At 52.5% G+C, this 16,683-nt stretch overlaps 8 protein-coding genes across 8 annotated transcripts, besides 1 other annotated feature; 4 read left to right on the top strand and 4 right to left on the bottom strand.

Moving 5' to 3' along the window:
• Positions 1 to 16,683: part of a sequence feature (contig 1.5 561..450355(-1)) that runs on past both edges of the window.
• ANIA_00266 (NCBP3 domain-containing protein) lies at positions 316 to 1,940 on the top strand (the record flags this gene model as incomplete). Its single annotated transcript, XM_652778.2, has 2 exons — positions 316 to 375; positions 435 to 1,940. 2 exons carry the CDS (start codon positions 316 to 318, stop codon positions 1,800 to 1,802), a joined length of 1,428 nt encoding a protein of 475 aa, XP_657870.1. The 3' UTR covers positions 1,803 to 1,940.
• ANIA_00267 (putative calmodulin) lies at positions 2,159 to 3,170 on the bottom strand (the record flags this gene model as incomplete). Its single annotated transcript, XM_050611005.1, has 2 exons — positions 2,631 to 3,170; positions 2,159 to 2,562 (listed from the first exon to the last, which is right to left on the bottom strand). The coding sequence occupies exons 1-2, from the start codon at positions 2,956 to 2,958 to the stop codon at positions 2,159 to 2,161; spliced, it is 732 nt and encodes a 243-aa protein (XP_050469279.1). The 5' UTR covers positions 2,959 to 3,170.
• Positions 3,803 to 6,282, top strand: ANIA_00268 (protein mesA; the record flags this gene model as incomplete). The annotated part of the gene is made up of 3 exons (XM_652780.1): positions 3,803 to 4,440; positions 4,499 to 4,559; positions 4,600 to 6,282. The coding sequence occupies 3 exons, from the start codon at positions 3,803 to 3,805 to the stop codon at positions 6,280 to 6,282; spliced, it is 2,382 nt and encodes a 793-aa protein (XP_657872.1).
• Positions 6,621 to 6,800, bottom strand: ANIA_10046 (uncharacterized protein). Its single transcript, XM_050611004.1, has one exon. It carries the CDS (start codon positions 6,790 to 6,792, stop codon positions 6,625 to 6,627), a length of 168 nt encoding a protein of 55 aa, XP_050469278.1. The 5' UTR covers positions 6,793 to 6,800; the 3' UTR covers positions 6,621 to 6,624.
• Positions 6,919 to 8,231, bottom strand: ANIA_10031 (uncharacterized protein). Its single transcript, XM_652781.2, has one exon. The coding sequence runs from the start codon at positions 7,948 to 7,950 to the stop codon at positions 6,922 to 6,924; it is 1,029 nt and encodes a 342-aa protein (XP_657873.2). The 5' UTR covers positions 7,951 to 8,231; the 3' UTR covers positions 6,919 to 6,921.
• ANIA_00270 (pyridoxal kinase) lies at positions 8,896 to 10,262 on the top strand (the record flags this gene model as incomplete). The annotated part of the gene is made up of 6 exons (XM_652782.1): positions 8,896 to 8,946; positions 9,021 to 9,031; positions 9,104 to 9,183; positions 9,232 to 9,444; positions 9,497 to 10,084; positions 10,219 to 10,262. The coding sequence occupies 6 exons, from the start codon at positions 8,896 to 8,898 to the stop codon at positions 10,260 to 10,262; spliced, it is 987 nt and encodes a 328-aa protein (XP_657874.1).
• ANIA_00271 (bifunctional dITP/dUTP diphosphatase) lies at positions 10,376 to 11,305 on the bottom strand. The gene is made up of 3 exons (XM_652783.2): positions 10,836 to 11,305; positions 10,592 to 10,764; positions 10,376 to 10,541 (listed from the first exon to the last, which is right to left on the bottom strand). Exons 1-3 carry the CDS (start codon positions 11,200 to 11,202, stop codon positions 10,455 to 10,457), a joined length of 627 nt encoding a protein of 208 aa, XP_657875.1. The 5' UTR covers positions 11,203 to 11,305; the 3' UTR covers positions 10,376 to 10,454.
• On the top strand, positions 11,682 to 13,195 carry ANIA_00272 (phosphotransferase family protein). Its single transcript, XM_652784.2, has 3 exons — positions 11,682 to 11,804; positions 11,872 to 12,167; positions 12,215 to 13,195. The coding sequence occupies exons 1-3, from the start codon at positions 11,706 to 11,708 to the stop codon at positions 12,912 to 12,914; spliced, it is 1,095 nt and encodes a 364-aa protein (XP_657876.1). The 5' UTR covers positions 11,682 to 11,705; the 3' UTR covers positions 12,915 to 13,195.

The following is a 16,683-nucleotide window of genomic DNA, read 5'->3' as shown; positions in this document are numbered from 1 at the left end:
AACCAGGGTGAAAGAACGTGGCCATAGATAAGGCTGTGCTGGGGCGATAGTCGCAGATCGGCTCCCTAGGCGGTCTGCGGAGGAAGTTTCAGCGTCATTGTCATCCAGTTCCCTTGAGCCTCAATTCGCTTCCCTCGACTCACGTTCTACTTTTATCTCTCTTAGGCTCTGTTGCTCTATTCTTTTTTCCCTCCCCCATTTCGTTTTGCTTTTAAGGTATACCCTGACATATACGTTTTCTGGTCCATTTGTAATAAAAGACGCGGTCGTCCAACTATTATCCCAACCTCACCTTCCACACACGAAGACACCACAATGGATATTGATATGGATTTGGACCTCGGTCCTCTACCTGAACCCGAGCCAATCGAGATGGTAAGCTACAGAGAAAGATGACAAACCATTGAGAGCTCAAACTAATGTTTTGCGTATAGGAGCAAACACTTCAAGCAACCACAGCCGTTCCAGTAGACGGAGCAATCATCGACCCTCAAACAGCCGAGGCACAATCTGAAAAGGTGCACATACGTGGTGTTGACGAATTAACGACAGACGATATCAAACAATTCGCGTCGACACATTTCCCGCTAGAACAACCAGCGCGTATTGAGTGGATTGACGATACCTCCGCAAACATAGCCTATTCGACGCCCGAGATTGGATTACAAGCTCTGTCTGCTTTAACACATGACGGCGAACTGGAAGGTGGCATTTCTGGGGATGGGACAGCCCCAACCGCGCCAGGAGAGATTCCCGCACTCCGGCTGCGGTCGGCGAAGGTGCTGGCCTCGCATCCAGACTCTGTTCTACAGGTGCGCTCGGCGGTGAAGACAGATAAGAAGAAGCCTCGCGCGCACGAGGCGAGTCGGTTCTACATGATGCATCCGGAACATGACCCGCGGGAGCGCTTGCGACGTGAATTGGCTTCTGATCGGCGTCGCGGCGGGGGAGGGGACAGTGATGGGGACTATCGGAGGAGGCGTTTTGACGGACGAGAACTGCGTCGCCGTCGGGAGCGCGATAATGAGGACGGCATTACGGCGAACATGTACGATGACAGTGGTGCAGGTGATGCAGACCGATCGGATGGCGATCGAGACTGGGATCGTGGGAGGCGGAGGAGTGAACGTCGCGATCGCGAGATGGAATTGTTCCCTGATGAGGGCGCAAATTCGGGCCGGCTGCGCAATCGCAGTGCATCTCCTGGGCGAGATACTCTAATGCAGGAGGGCGGTTATGTCGACGAACGACAAGAATCGCGACGCCGATTCCGTGAGCGCAGTCCGCCACCCCGCCGGCGCAACGAAGGCAAGGAGCTCTTCGGCTCGTCTAATGGCGACACAAAATCACGCGAGCTCTTTCCAAATAAGACCGCCAACACATACCTCAAGAAAGAACTGTTCCCCTCAAAAGTCAGCAATCACCGCCGGTCTGACGCCATCGACGCTGCAGGCGAGGCAGCCGATCTCTTTTCTAGGCGCACCTCGATTCCACTAGTAGACGGGTCACACGAAATAACCGAGCCCAATGACCGACGAAACCGCAACGTCGAACTCTTCCCTTCAGGCACGCTGGAGCGGGAACCTGTAAACATCCGCGGCGCAGCCGGTGCAGGCCAAGACCAGGGTTTTGCGATCCGTGGCGCCGCAGAGAGCGGCATATCAATCAAGGGGAGGGGCAGCGCATCAGTGCGAGAACTCTTTCCTTCTAAATACAAAAATAATGCCGGCAAAGAGCTGTTTTCAGACAAGATTGAGGGGAGGGGAGGCCCACGCCGCAAGGCGGAAGATATGTTCACTTAAGGTTGCGACTCGGATTGCTTGCGCTCCCGTTCCTATTTGCTTAATTATTCAGGATTCCGCATGCCATAGAGGTTGCTCTCTGGTAGTTATCACAAAATAATCTACACTACTCTACTGGATGGGAATTAGTGGTGGCGGATAATGCGAACTTGTTTTGAATGTTTCGTATCTCAATGCACCGCGCATACGTTCCTCTATAATGTGTACTCAATCAATAGCAATCCAATTTGCCCACAGCTGCCAGAGCCCTTGGAATTATCTAGATACACAACAGACCATGCCTCCTGAACACCCGCCCCGACCAAAGCAACATATATAATAACCCGTAGAACAATGACTTATTTACTAAACATGCTTCACTTCGGTTTCGCCGCTTGTCCATTTTCCGCTCCGCCCATCACTGTATTCAGGAACTCCTGATAATTCAGCACTTCTCCTCTTTTTCCGGTTCCCTGAGTCTTGCCACCCTTCCCTCTAAAGGCCCGACGGCTTGTAAACCCATTAAGAACCTCATTGACTTCGCGCTCTGTCAGGGGACGCTCCCCGTCTTCTGGGGCTGTGTGTAGAAGGGCATCACGTAGTTCTTCAACATCAATCTGACCGCTGTCGTCTTCATCGAATGCTGCTAGAGCATTGAGTAGTTCTTGTCTTGAAGACAGCGGGGAGAGGAGTTGCGAGAGAGTGTTTAAGAAAGTAGGGAAGTTTATCGTTGAAGCACTGCCCGGAGGGAAGAACTGCGATAGAGACGATGAGTCTAGGCCTGCCATCATCACTGCTATTAGAAAAGGGTTTCACTGCGTCGAGCTCTGGAACAAAAACTCCACATACCAACATTCGAAAGCACATCGGCCACATCATCCTTATCCACAAACCCATCGTTGTCCCTATCCAGAACCTGAAAAGCTTCCCGAATCTCTCTGAGTTGTGCGGGCGCTAGCCTAGCCGCTGCGTCGGAAGTCGCTGCCATCATACTAGTCGTTTTCGCCTCCATGCTCGACGGTGAGGAACCCAGAGCGCTGGCCCCTCTGCTTGGGGATGACGGGGGATCTCTGGTAAACCGCGGCTGGGGAATCGGCTCTCGGCTCTTGGGGGAGGCATCTTGGTGATCTTGAACGGTGTAAGACTGGTTCAGTTTGCTGGGCGATACTACGGGCATAAACCCCCTGCTTGGCGAGCTCCCTGGTGTTGTAGGACGGGCTTGTGTTGGAGGAGAGTTCGGGGTGGAAGGACGTCGAAAAGGCGATGCACGAGGGGAATTGAAGGAGAGTGGGGAGGGGCGGAAAGGGGCGTTGCTGGAGGGGACCTGGGTATGTGATCAGAGAAATCTATAGACAGTAACTATGGATATTCTCACCATGGTGACTGAAGTTGACTGTGGTTGATTGTGCCCAGTTGAAAGAAGCCGGTGAGAGATGACCTCAGGGCTGAGTATACATACTTCCCAAAAGGGCCAGAATCCCAAACAAAACAAACCAAGGCTGGGGATACCGCAGCTGAGTCAGCCCGAAGGTGGCACGTGCGGGGCCTATATTGAGGACTATACGCCATGTAGTATGCAACTCTTGTACCCCAGCATACAGTCATTTTCTGGAGATTAGAAAAATAGAGGATATCAGATGCTATGTCATTAATATGTTGACAGAACAATGTCTGCCGTCAAGAGTGCCGTGATCTCTCCAGCACAATTCAGCAGCGCAGTGTGTCTTCCCCGCTGTGGAGATCGATCGGTTCAATTCCCCTTTCGGCCTCTCGGTTTCCCCCTGACTGAGTTTCGATCACATTGTTCCGGCAAGACATGCTTTCAGGCTAAGGGCTGATAATCTTCCTATTTCTTCCTGACGTCTTATCCGCAACTCGCTAAATGGATCATCTATCGCGTCTGTCTCCGTTGGCCCATTGAATGAGCATGCCGCTGCTATGCTCGCCGGCTGCCTGGAGCTTGAACTATTCTCCCGCATCTGCACTCGACCCTTGTCCTCACCGCAGAACCCTCACAGAAAATGAGCATCCCACTACCAATTCGGACGTCAGATGGAACGGGCAACTTGTCTTCCAGCCCGCCAAAATCCAACGGACTTCCTCGCCTCTCGCCCTCCCCTTCCTTCGTCCAGAAACATTCTCCCAGGAGCTCTGATACTTCAGGTCTCCGCCGCTCTGCGAGCCATCATAATGCTCGGCAAACTTTCAAGCAACGGCGCTGCAAATCGCAGTACCCCCGTGACTCTCCCGAGCGCCATGTTGAGTTCATCCTTGTCGCCTCGTTCCATATCGATCGCGGCCCGATCATGGAGCATCAATACCCGGGTCCCATTAGTAGTGATGAAGGTATGTTGGCGGAACTGATGCTGCCGGACCAGACGCACGTCCGCAGCCAGGATTGGACTATCTTCTTTCTGCCTTTGGACACTGGTGGGGAGGGGGAGGAGGACGACTTGGCGGGGGAGAATAATAAGCGGAAGGGAAAGAGAAATAGAGTGCGGTCCTCCTCGGGCGATGAAGGGACCAGTGCGGACACAAACAATGAATCCGAGGTCACGGAGGAAGAGGAGAGCAGCGATGAGGAAGATGGCGGGGAAGGACCGCCATTGATGTATGTGCTCAATTTGGTGAACACGAAACAAGATAACACTGTTAAGCGGTATGTTCCCCGTCAACATGTTCTTTAGCGCCACAGTTGCGGCTGACATTGTGGACAGCGGTGCTGTAGTAAAGGCCATGGCCATATGTACACGACATTCATTTCTTCATATCTATAAAGTAAGCACTCCATAAGCGTCTCTGATTGTCAACTAACCAGGGGCAGCCTATTTTGCTTTTAGCCCTGGAGGACTATTTCAAGAACCCGTACCCAGAAACTCTTGAAACCCTCTACAATGCCGTGAACGCCATGGATCTGTCTCCGATGCCGAAACTGAACCTGCTTGAGCGCCAGATACTGCAAGCTACGAACAGCAAAGACATGTTCATCGAGAAGTTCGAGCAGATGGTCCAGCAGCGCGCGATTGAGGACGGCGAGAACGACATCGATGAGGATAATCCACCCTCCCCGAGAAGGGGCACTGCTCCCCGTTACACCCTACCCCGAGATACCCACGAGTTTGAGTCTAAGATTATCTATAACGACATTCCCATCCCTGTAAAGGTACCCACGGTGATCTGGCCTGAGATCGTGGGCGACTTTTCGCTCGTCAAGCTCATCCAGATTTTCTCTGCACCACATGCTGCATCGCCTCAACCGTTTCCTCTTCATCCTCACTTGACCACCAGTGGGCCACTTACCCACCCAATTATCGTCCTCGTCAATGCCATGCTGACCCAGAAACGGGTCGTCTTCCTCGGCCACAACCGACCGTCCGGAGAGGTTGCAGAAGCAGTGCTAGCTGCCTGTGCACTAGCATCTGGTGGAATCCTGCGTGGGTTCACCCGTCATGCCTTTCCCTACACGGATTTAACCAAGATCGACGATCTACTGCGCGTGCCAGGATTTATCGCGGGAGTCACAAATCCTACATTTGCTAATCACCCCGAGTGGTGGGATGTGCTCTGCGATCTGCCTACGGGTCGAATCAAGATCAGTAACCACATAGAACCGGCTCCGGTGACTGACGGCCAACTATACTTCCAGCAGCAGAGCCCAGTTAGCGCGTCCGGCCCGAATGCCGATCCCACAGGGGACAACCTGTTCATGGAGGACGTGCTACGCAGCATTGCAAACAGATACGGTGAAAATGCAATTAGAGCCAAATGGCGCGCCTACATCACGAAATTCACAAGAGTCGCAGCTGCATTCGAGGAGACAGTTTACGGAGCGTCAAATATCTATATTATCGGACCCAATGAAGAACTCTCTCCCGACAGCCCTAGCGGCCTCCAATCTGATCCTGGCGACCCAACAACAATCCGCGGCCATGGTTACGTCTGGCCCGACGAAGCCTCCAAGCAGCGCGAACTAATGGCGTCGGTCTCCCGTATAGAAGGCTGGCGCACCACCCGATCATACTACTCTTTCATCCAAGACATCGCAGCTATGTACTGGCCCTCCCGACCAATCCAGAAACCCGACCTTCACCACCACCACGACCGCCTCCGGACCCTGAAACTGTCTGCCTACGAGGCTGGCGCTATATACCTCGCTTTTGCGCATGCAATTAAAGATTACGCCGGAATCTGCCAACTCTTAACTGTTACACCGGAGAGCCAAGCAGGCCTGTTCTATCTCTCCATGGGCCTCCTTCACCCGGACCGGAACGTCCGCGAGGCAACGGCGGATCTTCTCGAGCGCATCGCCCTCCACCCCGCAGGCCGCCACTTCTGGGCGCAGCTCAATCGCTTCGCGAAAACGGCGTACTTCCGTATCAAGCGTGAAAAAGAAGCGGCCGGGAACTCGTCCCCTATTGTCAAGTCTCCAAGCGACAGTTTCGGTCCGCAGCAGAGTTTGGTTGGGGTTGCGATCAGTGGTGTGCATTCTCAAGGGAGTTGATAACCTGCGGTCACTAACCACGAACCTATCTGTTATGGTAAACGATTGTTTCTTGCTTTTATGGAGCGGCCTGTTTGATGATTGCTTCTTCTATGCACATTCTATTGTCAAATTCTTTGTTCATTTTATCCCCCAAGCTACGTACATGGTTATATACTCGAGTCGGATATACCTCACTTTAGTTAGAGCTATCTAGTACATTATTTACAGCATTTACTGAATTCAGTGAATTCAGTAGAATTTTTCAAATGAGAAGAGAGAATGGCCTCACGGCACGATGAATGGAAAGCATTAATCACCCCTAACTCTAGCTTTCACGACTAGAGAGTGCCCGGCGATCAGTCAATTCCAGTCGCCCTCCTGTTCTGTTCTGTAGAGTCCGTACACCAAGATTGTAACAGCGACAGAATGACGGTGATTAGTCTTGTGGTCAATGAGATTATAGCTATATAGCATACAGTAGTCTAAGCATTTCCAATATAGCAGGAAGCAATCGCTGTCATCATCCATACATGATCAAAACCGGGAGGACAACGCTAAAAATGAAAGAGAGTAGTGTAGCAGGGAGAGCTTGCTAAGAGGTATAAGGCATGTTCGAGTAAAATACAGAAATGAATGGAAGACTGAAGCTGCTATAAGCTATAAGCTCAACAAAAAACTGAGACCTATCGTCAGTGACGCCACACAAAGAGGAAGTGACAGGGCCAGTCGCGGTTCAGCCGAAGACGGGAAATCCTCTGTGCCAACAGTCACATTAACGTTTGCAAAGTCCGATCCGCATTTGCCATTGATCGCCTCCGCAGAAGGGAGGTACGAGTCGGCGAGCGGCTGATTTTCGACCTGCGCCCACTCGCTGAAGACCTCGAGCGTCGCCTGCAGACAAGAGCTGCATGTGGGCAGGGAGGTGCTGTTGTTGATTGTACTGCCGTACGGGAGAGAATAGACGTCGTAGTCTGCTGCATTGGAGGTATTCGTCACAGCGTCAACAAAGCAGTAGTTCGAGGTGTCTGGGTTCTGGAGACAGGTGGCGCGGTAGATGGGCTCGTAGGTGATGAGGTCGACGTAGGCATTTGTCACGAGGGGGTTGCCGTCGGCATAGTCCTTGCCGCAGTTTGAGTCGTCGATCAGGTCGGACGCAAGGCTCGAAAGGGTGGAGGCGCAGGAAGAGACGTCTGCTGCGCAGGCGATGTCTAAAACACGAGACGTTGAGGCGGCGGAGGTGAGGATATGGAAAAAAGCTGTGGAGTCGCGCAGAAGCATTGAGATGGCATGGCAGTCTGTGAAGGAGGAGTCGGAAAGGAAGCTTGTGAAGAAGGATGGACAAGAGGTTGTGGTGAAGTTGTTGGAGAGACTGGTATCAAAGGCTGTGGGGAAGGTCGATCCTGATGAAGACGACGTTGATCGAGGCTCGATATGGCTATGCGTATGCTGCAACTCTTCATGATCGTGATCGTGATCGTGCTGGTGATCGTGACGGCGGATGAGTGGAGCATTCTGAGCGGACGCTATGTCGACGATCGTTTGGTCTGGGCCTGGTCGCGACGCATCGGCCGACTTTGTCGCCTGGTCCTCTTCAGCAAAGACAGCTGGGAGAATAAAGGCCCAGAGGACGAAGAAGATTGTCCATCGATGGGCGAGGATGGACCATGATTGTTGATGTTGGTGCATTCTGATCAGAGCGTGGATTCGTTACGGTCGGCTTCGGCGCAGAGGGTCAATGACATGAAATGAGTGACGGGCAGCATGAGACAATTAAGATTATAGAGGATTCTAATATTTATATAGCCAGCGAGGCGAGAGAAAAAAGAGTAGATGAATTCGAGTTAGGGGCAAGACATGATATTGTATGCTCCCAGGAGAGACTGGACGGACAAAGAGCCCAAATCACATGGAAAGAACGATCTATTAGGTGTGAATAAAAGAGCGAATGACAGAAGCACTAACGAAAAGGACAAGCTGCAGAGGAAGAGAAGAAAAGGAAAGAAGAAGAAGAAGAGGAAGAAGATAGGATTAGGGGCCTTGGAAGAAGATGAGGTCGTCTCAAGCCAGCGTTAGTGCCGTTCCATCGATGCGTCTGGACTCCCGCAGCAGCCACGCTCTGGCACAAGGGACCAATGATGGCCGTCAGTCTATTGGCTTGGTCCCTCCAGGGCGTTCGATTCGGGAATACGGACGGCAGTATGAGGAGAGAGACAACGTTACTTTGAATTTAGGGCTGGCTGCAGCCATTGTGCGCAAACGGTGTTAGTGGAAAATGCCGGCTTCTAAGACCAAGCCATGTGCTGCTGCAAAGCTGGAATGGATGATTCCAGATATCTGGACAGACGATCCCTAAGAACAAGATCTCGTATATGGGATACATACAAGATATTGTATACATATCGTAAACATTGGAACCGATTCGACAAAAATAGCCATGATTCCATGAAGAATACTGATCGATAGAGGAGTGCGGCCAATCAGAGTCGAGAGACGCTCCTCCACAAAAAGAGCCCACTTTCTCTATCGCAGTCAGAGTCAGCGATCATGACTTGCGCTCCTTCTCCGCATATTGTATCGCTTGCTACCGAATCTAGACATCGTTTGCTACAAAAGTACAAAGGCCAATTCATCATGCCCGCCGATCTTGTTCCCGAGACAAGGGTCCTTGCCATTGCCAGCCATGTAAGCGTCCCCTCCCCTCCCTCTCCGCGCCCACCATGACAGCCCACTTATCAGAATCAAACTGACACTTCCAGGTCGTTTATGGGTATGTCGACCCTTGTCATATCATGTACCAATCTGTATACATCAATGATCAGCAGCTGAACTGAAATCAAAGCCATGTCGGCAATAAAATGGCAACCCTCGTCATGCAGTCTTTGGGCTGTGATGTCGCCGCCCTGAACACCGTTCATTTCAGTCAGTATATCTTAATATTCATACGTCCAGAACTGACAGTTGCACTAGGTAACCACACTGGATACCGCCAATTCAAAGGTACAAGAGCCACGGCAGAGGAAATCAGGAACCTCTATGAAGGGCTGTGCATGAGCAACCTCACAGACTTTGATGTCATGCTCTCCGGATACGCCCCCAGCGCTGCAGCCGTCGAGGCCGTCGGGAGTATTGGGATGGACTTGAAACGCAAAGCTGCAGACCGTCCCGGTTCATTCTTCTGGGGTGCGCCGCCGTCTCTCAGTGCCATCTCCAGAATCTACTAACGACGTCGTAGTCCTGGACCCAGTTATGGGCGATCAAGGTCGGCTATATGTTAATGATGATGTAGTGCCGGCGTACAAGAATATCATTCAGCACGCGGACCTGATTCTTCCTAACCAATTCGAGGCCGAGTATTATCCCCGTCCCATCCCAGCCCGTAGTCCCAGAGACACGACTAACAGCACAAGGGTCCTCTCGGGTATCCAGATAACTTCACTGGAAACACTCGCAAAAGCAATCACCGCCCTGCATGAAACCTACAACATCCCTCACGTAATAATCACCTCTGTGCAGCTCTCCAAGCTCCTCCCATCTCCCGAAAACCCATCGCCAGACTCAACACAGAACCTCCTCACTATCATTGGCTCGACTACACTGTCAACGGGTAAACCGCGCCTTTTCCGCATCGATGTCCCAGCAATAGACTGCTTCTTCAGCGGTACAGGCGATATGTTTGCTGCGCTAACTGTCGCCCGGCTCCGAGAAGCCGTATTTGCGGATGCAGATGAAAACCTACGATATAAAAAGTCATGGATTCCAGCTGATGATGTGAAGCCGACGGAGTTGCCGTTGGCAAAGGCAACGGAGATGGTTCTGGCTAGTATGCATAATGTGCTGGAGAAGACCAGCGAGGCGAGAGATGCGGAGCTTGCGGCTACTGCGGCTGCTGCTGCTGCTGCTGGAGCTGAGGAGACTGAGGAAATGAAGAAGAGGGAACACTTGCGACGGACGAAGGCAGCGGAGATACGGCTGGTGCGGAATGTGCGGTTTCTGCGTGAACCAACGGTGGAGTTTAAAGCGAAGGAGTGGGAGAGCGCGTATTAGTCTAGGATATTTGCCCACCGTATCTGTACCTATCATTACTAGAGAGTATTGTATGATCATTATTAGATGATTCTATCTCGGTCTAGACAATGCGATCGTATCCATCTAGAGCGTCGTTCGTTCGTAAAACCCAACCATATTCACAATTAGTTAGTGCCGGTACTTCCAAAACCACCAGCTCCTCTCACACTTTCCGCCAACTCCTCAACAACCGCAACCTCGGGGGTATAAATCTACAAGTACGTTAGCGTCCAGCCATCAATCTAGCCAGATAGTGTCATACCCTCTCCAAAACAAGCTGCGCAACGCGGTCGCCCTCCTTAATCGTAAAGTCCACATCGGAAAAGTTGAACAACAACACCTTCACTTCACCCCTGTAATCCGCATCGATAACCCCCGCACCAACATCGATAAAGTGCTTGGAGGCGAGACCACTTCGGGGAGCAACACGGCCATCTATAAGCTCGTCAATTAGCTAAACGTCGAGCGGACAGCAAAGGGAAAGAGCGGAAATTGGGTAAACATACAAGTCCCCTCGGGAACAGCGACTGCCAACCCCGTATCAACTAGGCCCTTCCCCTTCGCTGGGATGATGGTCTCCTTTGCAGCATAGAGATCGTAGCCAGCCGCGAATGCAGAGCCGCGGGTTGGGGCGCGGGCAGTGTCTGTGAGCTTTTTCACGAGAAGGGCGGGGGTGGGTGTTGATGCTGTGGGGGCTGTGGCAACGGGAGCAGTGCTGTCTGTAGAGACCATCTTGATTGCGGACGCTGATGTACCGGTTGTGTCTGAGGGTTTTGGGCGTTTAGCTAGAGGGGAGGCAGGGAGGGAGGGTGGTTCGTGGGTCGTTGATGTGGTGGTTGTTTCTCGGGGTGGTGGTGTGGCCTCCTTGGTCATGATCTGGGAGAATTGGGACTTGGATCGGAATTGGAAGTGATGTTGGTGTTGACCAAAAAGAATGGGAGAGGAGGATGGAGAAAGGTAAGAGAGAGAAAGTGCGGTGTATGGTCTGCAGCAGAAATGCAAGCGACTGATGGATCTCATGTCTCCAGTCGAGTATACTTCATGCTGGGACGCGTCTGGCTGTGAGCCACACAACACGCGTAGAGTGGCTTGCGCGTGTTTGTCGAAGTTTGCAACTGTAAGCGGACCTGGCTTACTCAGCTGCGTAGATGGCAGCCTCGGGTTAACGTACTACTTAGCCGACCCCGCAGGAACCAATTATTGTGTCCAGCTGAGCCTCGGTCCGGGGGTATGCTGGGGACGCATTCTCACCGAGCGCCCTCCTATTGCCTTGACACGACTATGGACTTGTTTCTAATAACAATTCCTCTCTCCGTACTGTGAGAGGACTGATTTTGAGCCTACTGTATCTTCACCGCACACGGTTACATCATATCATGGCAGGGGCCATCCGACAGCAGATCGATATTCCCGCGCTGGAGCGCTATATCGACCAGCATGTACCGATCATCAAGACACCCTTGGAGGTGAAGCAGGTATGCCATCAACAGGGGCTTGTGTCCCAGATTGAAGAAGGATAGCGCTGATCTCTGTCACTTGCAGTTCGGCTTCGGTCAGTCGAACCCGACGTACCAACTCATTGCCGCCGATGGGCAGAAATTCGTCATGCGCAAGAAGCCGCCAGGAAAGCTTCTGTCCAAGACGGCGCATAAAGTGGAACGGGAATACAAGATCATTCATGCACTGGAGCAGACGGACGTACCCGTTCCCAAGGCGTACTGTCTCTGCGAGGACAGCAGTGTAATTGGGACCGCCTTCTACATCATGGAGTTCCTGGATGGGCGGATATTCACAGACCCGACTTTCCCAGATGTCACAGCGGAGGAACGAACTGAATTGTACGGGAAAGTGGCCCGCATAGGTATTCGCAGCTAACTCATCGCAGATGGAAAGACGCCGTTCGCACCCTTGCCAAATTCCACCGCGTCGTCCCCAAATCCGTGGGACTCGAGACCTTTGGCAAACCAAGCGGCTTCTATGACCGCCAGATTGCCACATTCACGACTGTCTCCAAGGCACAGGCGCAAGCCGTGGACGTCGAAACCAAAGAACCGGTCGGGGATCTTCCGCACTTCATGGAAATGGTGCGCTTCTTCCAGGACAAATCCGCGCAGCCCAAAGACCGCGGCACCCTCGTCCACGGTGACTACAAGATCGACAACCTCGTTTTCCACAAGACCGAGCCACGCGTCATCGGAATTCTGGATTGGGAAATGGCAACCGTCGGCCACCCGCTCTCGGACTTTTGTAACCTTACCAGCCCTTACTTCTTAGAGGGCACGGAGTATAAGTTGGAACACTTCAGGCCGGGCGCTGTGCCTGGTCTGCCTACGCGCGAGGACTGTTTAGCATGGTACAGCGAGTATGCGGGGTGGGATCCGACGCCTGAGATCGCTTGGGGGGATGCGTTCTTCTCATGGAGGAGCTCAGTTATCATGCAGGGTATCAAGGCTCGATATGCGTTGAGACAGGCTAGTAGTGCGCGGGCGGCAGAGTACGGTCAGAAGACGGTGCCTTTTGCTCTGAAGGCGTGGGAGCGGGTGCAGAGGGTACAGAACGGGCTGCGCCAGAAGGGCAAATTGTAGTGCGCTCCTTCAATCTCGAACATTCGACCTCGCCGCCCACTGTCCGCCAGGATCCTTACCCAACTTAGATTTACATACAAAGAAACCTTGTGGAGTGCCCAGACCACCTAGGCTCTGGAGAGCGATTGCACGGCACACTAGTGGTGCAGCCACGGATGGGGTGGTTTGCGAACGCAGCTCAAGCCATGGGCATAAGCCCGGCACCACATCCATGGAAGCGACGGTCTACGAGCTGGGAGGGTGCACGGTGTCTTCATTTTTCCATTTTGTATATATAACTCGGAGTAGTCTAGCATACATCTCAGCGTTCGACTCAGACCTCGTCATATGATATGAGCACCCCATCGTAAGGCGTTCCAAGTTCATGTCGAGTCTTACCACTCATCTCTCGCTCACTCCTTACCTACCCCGCCCTTCACCTGCCGAAGGTAGGACTCCATATTCGAACGGAACGCGATGGATCTCTTCTTTGTTTGTAAGCCAGCCGCTGCCATCTGGCTCAGCACTACTGTCCAATGTCCACCCTGCAGCGGGGTTCAGACACCGAACTTCCGAAGCGATGCATGCCGTCGACTCGAGTCTAGGAAAGTTTAGATACTGGAGGAATCTGCCGTACTAATTCTACGTCGGCTTACAGAGGCTAGTTTGCATGCAGTAGAAGAGACCAAAGAACAAGGATGGAGGAGTGGGGGATACGGGTACGCCCGACTCCCGAGCGATCTCGGATCAAACCGTCATTGGGGGTCAATGACGAGTGAGGTGAGGTGAGGTTGTGGTGACGGGCGGCGCCGGAGACAAGGGCTGCCTGCCTTGCCTTACCTACCCTGTCTGGAGGATATCATGGCGAGTGTGAGTGTGATGATAGCTGCAGCCATCAAATATCGATCAGTGATCCTAAGCTGGACTGGGCTTGAACTGGACTGGGCTTCGTATGAGAAGCGCCAAGAGGGGAACAACCGGGCCAGTGAGGCGTAACCAGCGCATCTTGCACTACTGTAACTGTATATGGGTCTGCGAGTTGTCAGCAAGCATGGGATTGACATGGGTGAGTCGTGAGGCGCGGCGGGTTCTAGCAATTACCGTTGAACGAGGCTACGACCGAAACAGAACTAATTGGGTGCGGCTCATTCGGTGCTTTTTTTGCCGTTCTTTCTTTTCTTTTTCGTTTTCTTTCTTTTTCTTTTTCTTTCTTTTTTTTTTTTTATTTTCTTTTTCCTAATTTTCGTTCCATAGCTTGTGTTGCGTTGCGTTGCGTCGTGTTGCGCAGACGATTGCTGATCCGCCCGTCTTGACCCGCCTTTTGAGTATACTCCGGAAGTAATATACCTTCTGACTGACAGGGAGCCTCTGTGTATCGGCCAATGAGTTGGACGATAATCGAAACACTTACAGGCCCGTCTAGCTTAGAGACTTTAGAGACCGCCAGAAGGAGGGTACCGATATATCCACGCACAGAATGCCGCCTCCTAACTGCTAACTGCATGGTTCGGCTTGGGGAAGATCGGTTGGAATTGCGATGCAGGAGTGATGTGAATTGCTGACATTTGGAGCACCCGACAACGAGGACCAGCCCAGCAGCCCAAGTGAGACAATGTTAGCGTTGAACGAGCAATGACCGACGTGATGCGATGACAATCAAATGCATGATTTGTCTGAGACTGAGGCACTGCGGAGCGGCTCGTTAATCGGAGGAGCTAGCGACGTAGCTAGGGTGGTTTTTCACGGCTCCAGACGGACCAGTTCCAGAAGGCAGGGAAAAATGTGCTTTGGCTGGTACACGTGCTGCTTGTGGTTAGTTCTGGCTCGAAGGAGGCGCTAGAAACAACTCGTTTCCCTGTCAGACAAGACGGCTCAGCTTGATCCTCGTAGTCAGCGGCATTTTTGTGACGTTTACGTTCCGGTGACTTTTTTGATTGTGTGCTTGTTGCGCTTGTTGTTCTTGTTGTGCTTGTGCTTGTGCTGGTTCTGATTGTCAGTTGCAGGCCTCGCGAGCCTGACCATTTTCTTTTCCGCAGAGATGAAGGGGATCCGTGGCATCCTGTTTTATCAAGCGCCTGAGCGTCTTGGATTGAGTGGGTGGCCAGGCTGATACAGCGGCTCTGTTGCAGAGGGGGAGGAGAAAAGTGGCCCGTGGAGAGGGGAAAGACAGGGAAACGTGGCCGATCATTCTGCAGAGTGACAGTTTGTATCCAACCAGTGCGTGCCAAGAATTGCCCATCCTGCTGACTGACTCCGACTCGGGAGGATTCACGTTCGGACCGTGTTGACCAGTCTCGACGAGACCATAGAACAGTACAACAAAAAGATTGAAGACTGAAAGGTTCACAAACTAAAGACTGAAAGACTGACTGAAGACTGCCTTCAAGATAAACCAAAGACAGTAAGACGAGCCTATAAGACTGAAGAAGATAGAACGCAGTGGCTGATAAAGTTGCGGTCTTGCGAATGACAGAGTTACAGTCAGACCATGCCAGGTTGTACCCGGAGCAGCCGTATCTGGAGTCCCGCCGGCTGGTGCAGTAGATTTCCTGATTTTCCTTAGCCGCTTTCTTTTGTTATTCGCGTGGTTTTCTTTTTCCCCTCAACCAGGCTTGGGGTGGATTCGGCTCCGTGGCGGTCAGCGGCCACGGCCGCATTGCAGCCTTAGGTACCAACTGCTGACAGCGCACTGCAGACCCCCCCAAAAAGGAAAAAAATCGCCAGCCAAAAATCCCAGCAGAAATCCCAGCCGAAATTCCAGCAGAATCCCAGCAGAAATGACAGCAAAAAGTTGGAGAAGTGGCCGCACGAAGGAACGAATACGAAATCCTGGCTGCGAGCCCACGAATCGTCTCACGACAGTTTCCAGTTTACATGGTGGTGGGTGAGTGTACCGATGACGGTCGGTCGTCGGTACTGTGTTAGTCCTGTGCTAGTCGCAGTCGAGACTAGCGACCAGGAGGCAAGTTCCACGGTGGTTCTCTGCAGAAAGAGGAGCAGCGTTCAGCCTCCTTGTCAGCGGCATCCAATCAGGCGCAAGGCCGCGCAAAGGGCAGAGCCTCATCGTGTGAGTGGGCCGTCAGCTGGCTCTAGCCTCGAGCGAGGCTAGCGTGCTGCTCGTGCAGGGGGGCCGTGGCATTAACTGGGACTGGGCTAACTAAATTCACTCAACTCACAGAGCTAAGAGTGGGCTTCTTTCCAGAGACATTATTAGGCCTTATTATTGGTATTATTATTTTATTATTATTATTACCACGTATTAATTCTCACCCACGGCAGCCGCCGTCCCCTAGTCTAGCAGCCGTGAGCCGGCCCTGCTGCTGCACTCCTACGCCTGCGTCAAACCCTTTTAAGCCCCTTTTCTATCCACTAGCCTCTCGTGGGCTTCTCTGGCCTCTCGTGAGTCTGATCGGTCCTTTTCTCGGATTTAGTCGCCAGTGAGCTTGCTTCACCCCACCTTGATCTCGTTGGTCTCGTTGTCTCGTTGGTCTCGTTGTCTCGTTGGTCTCGTCGACTCTCGCACTTCTAACGGGCCTGCCACTATTTATGTTTGCCTGACTGGCCGGTGGCGCGCTGCAGTCAGCGCCCCCTCCTCGCTCCTCATTTTCGCAGCCTGCTTGCTTTTTTCCACGTATATGGCCGCGTCTGAGGCCGCTTGTCCTGGACCGCCCTGGCACTGGTACTGGCACTGGTACTGCACCGGTACTGCACTGGCTCTTGCACACCAGCGCTCTGCACTTTGCACTTTGGACACGCCCGTGGATCAGTTGGATCGTTGGATCGTTGGATC

Source organism: Aspergillus nidulans, chromosome VIII (genome assembly GCF_000011425.1).
Source record: "Aspergillus nidulans FGSC A4 chromosome VIII".
Classification (NCBI taxonomy): Eukaryota; Fungi; Ascomycota; class Eurotiomycetes; order Eurotiales; family Aspergillaceae; genus Aspergillus; species Aspergillus nidulans.
The sequence above is the reverse complement of the archived record's forward strand: the minus strand, read 5'-3'. Positions and strand labels throughout refer to the sequence as shown.